Source organism: Buceros rhinoceros, unplaced genomic scaffold, assembly GCF_000710305.1.
Source record: "Buceros rhinoceros silvestris isolate BGI_N320 unplaced genomic scaffold, ASM71030v1 scaffold31405, whole genome shotgun sequence".
NCBI classification, from domain to species: Eukaryota; Metazoa; Chordata; class Aves; order Bucerotiformes; family Bucerotidae; genus Buceros; species Buceros rhinoceros.
Genome location: NW_010413907.1, coordinates 1 through 5950, shown reverse-complemented (window position 1 = coordinate 5950; position 5950 = coordinate 1). Strand labels below are relative to the sequence as shown.

At 44.4% G+C, this 5950-nt stretch overlaps 1 protein-coding gene across 1 annotated transcript in view; it reads right to left on the bottom strand.

Moving 5' to 3' along the window:
* The window catches only part of MED12 (mediator complex subunit 12), a 27564-nt gene extending 24654 nt beyond the window's left edge, over positions 1-2910 (bottom strand). Inside the window, exons 1-4 of the mRNA XM_010136923.1 lie at positions 2812-2910; positions 1619-1794; positions 1233-1343; positions 419-673 (exon numbers count right to left, since the gene is read on the bottom strand). Coding sequence (XP_010135225.1) covers positions 419-673; positions 1233-1343; positions 1619-1794; positions 2812-2908 — 639 coding nt within the window. The 5' untranslated portion in view covers positions 2909-2910. The remainder of the gene's footprint in view (positions 1-418; positions 674-1232; positions 1344-1618; positions 1795-2811) is intronic.
* Positions 2911-5950: the final 3040 nt, after the last annotated feature.

Below are 5950 nucleotides of genomic sequence, written 5' to 3'. Positions count from 1 at the left end.
TTTTTCTGATGGGGGGGGGGGTGTTTGGTTTTGAGACCTCACAAAAATTACAAAGCACTCTCATTTCTGGCATAATTTCCTTTCCTAGATAACAACCTGTTACTGACATACACGAGACGAAGTAACCTTTTCTTTCTCATCCTCTCTTCTGCAAAGATTTTTCAGCCATCTGAGGCATCTGTGAATAGAGCAAAAGGCTCTATTTCAACCCATTTTTCTGATGCAGGTCACTCAAGGGCACTAATGTCTGGTACGAAAGCTCTGTAACACATCAGCAAAGACCTACCCTTTGACAATCATGGTTTGATATCTCCGTACTCAGGAAGTTGATGACTGAGACTAATAATTTTTCTGCAATGGCGTACAATATGAAGTGTCCCTGTTGACCTCACTACAACCAACCACCACTCAAACCTACCTGGAGGATGCAGCTGAGCCCATATACCACTGGCCGGTGCTGGGGGCACAGCAGTAAGTCACTGAAAGGGCTGGGAGGAGGATTTCCTGCAGCTGGCTGAGGAGTGGGAGTTGAAGGAAGAGCATTCCCTGTCTGGGCAGACAGGATGTGGGGTGGGTGCCCGCCAGCACCATCCAGCTGCATAGCAAGCCTGCGAGTGCAGAAGTAGGCCAAACGTCTGGACAGGTATGCAGACTGCACAAACTCTCCAGAGTACTGTAGGGAAGAGGGAGGGAGGAAAACATTCTCATTACAAGCAACACAAGAGAACTCCTTGACCCTCCCAAAGTAATATACCTGTGTGGCACTGCCTTGTAGAGACTGTCCCTCTTTACAGAAAGCTCCTTAGCATCATCAATCACCCACCGGCTACTAAGCACCAAAAAAATCCTTTAAATGCTCTATGGCAATGACTTCATGTACCAAAATGTACCCACACCCAGTCCTCCCAGGGCTTCAAAGGTCTGCCTAGAATCTGTCGCAACAGAGAGAAAAGCTGTTTCCATGTAATGGTGCACAGTGAGACCAACTATAACAGCTGTGACATGGGCAGGGATTACCAAGTCCACTGCAGGGAAACAAGGTAAAAGAGAAAGGAACAGAAGAAAGCGGGACTAAAAAAGTTATCCTTGCATAAGCTAGGAAGGGTTCTCAGAGGGACGCTCCATAGTGTTCTTGGTACAAAACAGCTCATCACTCCTCAGTTGACAGGAAGGGGACTGACAACAGCAGAAGTCAGCACTCTCCTGAAGCAAGTTGGGCACTTATTTCTCACCCGCAGCAGCAGGGGTAGAAGCATTTTCAGGAATTCATCTTCTCCTGACCGTATCTTCTCAAAGCACTCAAGGACCCACGTCAGGAATTCATGCCGGTCCAACATGCCATCCTGCACGCAAATGAACACAGAGCAAACAGATAAAAGCTGAAGCAACACCCACTAAGGAAAGACAGAGCAGCAGCACCGCTTGCTTTCTAACAGTGGAAATAACTCTAGAAGTCAGCACTGTTCTGTACTACCTCTCTTTCACTACTAAGCTCAAAACTGCATCCAACTCCAACAATCTCCTCACAGAAAGAATACTCTACAAAAATAAAATCACTTAGCATCCACTTCCCCTAGCCTTCCTGTGCTACACCCAGCAGCACCCTCCAGTTCCTCACCTGGAACATGAACATAGATAGTTTCTCATTGTAGTCCCACTGCTTCAAAGCTTGTTCCACCTCCTGGGGCATTGGCCCAGAAGGTGAACCGCAGCCTTGCCCTGGAAGCTGTCTATAGAACTCCGCAATTTTCTGCAGCTGTTCTGACAGGTACTTGGTGATGATCTGCGTCCATTCTGGAGAAGAGGAAACAGGTTAGCAATGAATGCCGTGGTAAACAGAAGCAGGAAACAACCAGACTGGTGCACAGGTGGAAACTCAAACAAAGTTCCTGTCATTTGAAAGGGCAGGAAGACAAAGGAAGAAAAGTTAAGTGCCACAGTATTAGCTTTGCTTCAGTTTTGAACTTCTTATCCTTTTCACACATCAGTGTAAAGCCATGATCAACCATTTTTTAAAATAATTGTTTTTTACTAAGCTCTAATTGTGTAAGACACCAAGTAACAGCGCGGTTACACTCCTCTGGGACAATGCAGATGGCAAAACCCAAGACAAAATATGCAAGAATGTGAAATGAACAACATTTACAGGGTCAGCGTTAGGACAAACACTCCACAGAACAGGAAAGTAAATGGAATAAATATATCTACAAACCAATCAACCTCCAGAAACAGAGCTAAGAAGTCTATGTAAATTTTATACCAAAGATAAACAAGAAGGAAAAAAAAAAAAAAATCCATGGACTTCAGCTGCTAATACTGCTTTTCGAAGGAGCATGGTCAGGTCTGGTAGTAACAGCCATACAAAGCAGAAAACAGCCAGGGGAGCTCGCCTAGACTCCTACTTGCAAAGGATGTTAGATATGGGATCAGGTATGGTTTAATTAAATTGAAAACACAGAGTAACATACCAGAATTCTCTGGAAAATGTACTTATCGCTTGAGAAGAAGCTAATCAGTCACTGCTAAATGATAATGTTTACAGTCTTTGTAGGGCAAGAAAAAAAAACAGGTTATACAGCAGAGGAGTACAGTAGAACTTAATGAGGAGCAAGAAGAGGTGGCTCTCAGGAAGTATTTGTTGCTGCTAAGACTTATTTTTCACTTGGGCCCTTGTTGTTTAAGACAGTTACGCACGTCAGAGCACTAGGACTTACAAGCAGGAAACAAGTTTATTTCAAGGCAACCTCAAGAGCAGGCTGAGAGGGAAAGATCTGGGATGAACAACATCAGTGCTCCACACAAAGTGCTTACCAATGAAGGGATCAATGACATGACGCTTTTTCACCTTGGTTTCTGTGATGGCAGCATAATAGGCACAAGTCATTTTGATGAGCCAGGCTGCTCTCATTACTGGAACAGTGTATTTCGCCAAATATCCAAAGACCTCTTCCTTCTTGCTAAAGATGGGCACCTGTGGAAGAATTGAGAGGGATAATTGCAACCAAGGACTTAGATGGGAACTATTCCAAAGTATCTACACATGTTGTAGGTGCTGCAAGCTGCGAAAAAAGATAAAACCGGAGAAGGTGCTGTGCTGCTCTGCATCTCAAAAAACCTACTGCAAGCATTCACTTCTTGTCAGAAAGAAACATTACCAGAGCTCCACATCAGTATAAACAGAAACAAAACAAATTGAAAGATGACAGAAAACATCATTATATTGCTGTAAATCCACACCTTGAACCCTGCAAACAGCTTTGAGGATATCATCCAGAGAGGATACAAACAACTACAAAAGGCACAGACTGAGTCAGAAACACAGAGTATCTACCATACAGATTGAGGATAGGAGTCTTCATTAGATAAACAAACAGCGGTTATGAAAGTTTTGTAGTATCACGAGTAGCCGACAGAAGGCTGTGAGAAATGGGGAACTGAATAGCATAGTAGGAAGGAATTAATTAATCCAAGACTCAAAACTCAAGATACAGCACAGATGGACACCAGTAAAATCATCAGACTGCAGATCTACACACCAGGAAGCAGTAACACATTACAAGTACAGCTTGTGGGACTCGTTTCCACAGGATACCACTGAGAGCAAAAGCATGCATGTGTTCAGAGGAACACGGCAAATTCGCAGAGATCAGGTCCATTTGGTAGGTATCTCAAAGTCTATAAACTACTGGTGACTCAGCTGCTTACTTGCTATGTTTCTCACATTATTCCCAATTCCCTTCTGATGCCTCAGACACAAAGAGAGACTACTTAGCTACCGTCAATTGCTGCTTTCCTGTCAAAGTCCATCAAAACTGCTGGAGCTCATTGCTGGAAACTGCAGAATGCCTTGAGAGGTTCAAGCTTTTGCAATGACCTCAAGAAACTGACAGCCAACACACAAAGAAGGACACAAGGACTAAGTTCATAAAGGGACAGATTCTGGGGAAAATCTGATTATTTCTCCCCCCAAGAATGACTCAGAACACTAAGGACTAGACAAACTCCTGCTTCGAAACTACATACTTTGCTACCATTTTGCAACTGGGAGTTATTTTCTTCCACAATACATACTGGATTCCAAGAGTTCCTTGTTTATAGGCCTACCGTAATGGAAAGTTAGCTCCCCTTGCTATCGGGCCTGATAAAATGGCAGAGTAAGACCCTTCCTTCTTCTTTCAAACTCCACAGAATTCAATGCTGTCAGGGAAACATCTAGCCCTAGACCCCAGGGCACAGAAATACTCCAGCCTGGCTGAGACCAAGTTATAATACACGTAACTCTTCTCAGCTTAAAATCAGAAATGTGTCACTGCAACAGAAGTCTGGGAAGTCAGCTGATTATTTCCAGTAATTCTCACTTGACTGTTGAGAACTTGAAAAACCCTCCACAACAGGGAGGGTTTTTCTAAACAACAGACCAAAGACAACGGTGGAAGCTCTTCTGAAAAACAACTGAACCTTAAAATAAATCAGTCATATCATACAAGCCAAAAGACAAAGTTGAACACAACTTCCAAACAACAAGATGAGGGACCAGTTCTTTGAGTGGGGGCAACTACAGCCAGTGCACTAAAAATCCTGGATACTCTCTTCAAGCTGAAAGCTTCAAGAAATGTAGAGAGAAGAAATCTCTGCAAATAATAAAAAACTTCTACTAAACAAACACTTCAGAAACAAGCATAGATTAAACGCCAGGCAGCCTCTCCTTAACAGACCTTCTTAGCAAGATGAGTGAGGGGCTTAGTTCCAGCCAGATCTGTGAACCAGTTGTTTATGGCACTCTGAGAACGTGCTGTCACCAGCCAAAAGTTATCCTTCTGATTCACCTGGGGTTTCCGTCTTCCAGTGTCAGGCAGTGTATTGCACCGCAGCTTTTCTGCAATAATACTGCTAAAATTTGAACTGATCTGGAAAAAAAGAAAAAAAAAGGATTAATTACATTTCACGGATCAAAGATCTATTCTATGTGCCTAAAAGCTCATCTATCATTCCTACCAGAAGTCTCACCAGTATCAACTTTTGAAACACAAAAACCTGCTGGTAATTTCCTTTGTTCCACTTGCAAATGCTTCTAGACAACTCATACACTACCCAAGCAGCAACTCAAGTTGAGACAGACACAACTCTCTCAAAATACTTGTCAAACCACACAGAAGGCTTCTTGGACAGTCATCAGCCAAGAAAACCAAATATACTGTGCTTACTGATGGCGATCCATCCCAGGTCATTACTAGTCCTCTTGTCGGGTAGGACATGAAGTTAACATCTTGATTTTAGAGACAGGAAAAATGGAGCTGAAGACCATTATACAACTCACATGTCTAAATCGCCAGATGCTTCAAGAAATCTCACTCCTCTTCTACCATGGCCATAACGTAACAAATCCAATAAGTTTCCTGCTTCTGGTCTCCTAGTCTTCTGCTTTAATTGCAAAATATAACAATATCTAGATGCTGCTTTAACAGAGACTGCAGATACAAACCTGCTCTGTCAGAGGTGGGACACAGTTCCAAACGAATGCTGAACTTTGACTCTCCTGGGAAAAGTCTCCCGGTTCTGGACAGGAGGAATTAATAAGATCCAGAGCTGCCCAGGACCCAGCAGCTTGTCGGTACAGGCACCAGTCCCTGCCAAACCCCCACACCGTCTAGACGGCTCTCACCTTAGCTGGGTTGAAATTGACATTTTTGGCACTGCCATGCTCATCCCCAGAGACTGCCGGCTGATTATTGAAGCCTTGCTTGACGTTCAGAGCAGTCAGCTCATCCTGCGGAGGAAGGTCGATCAGCAGGGCCCGGCAAGGCCCCTCCACGCCAAACGCCCGCGGCCTCTGTTCCCGCCACGGTGGCTCCGCCAGCGTGGGGACAGGGTAAAAGGAGGGCTCAGCAGGTCCCAGCCGGCCAACCCCAGGCCCACGCTGCCAGGCAGCGCCCCAGATGAGCGCTGGGAC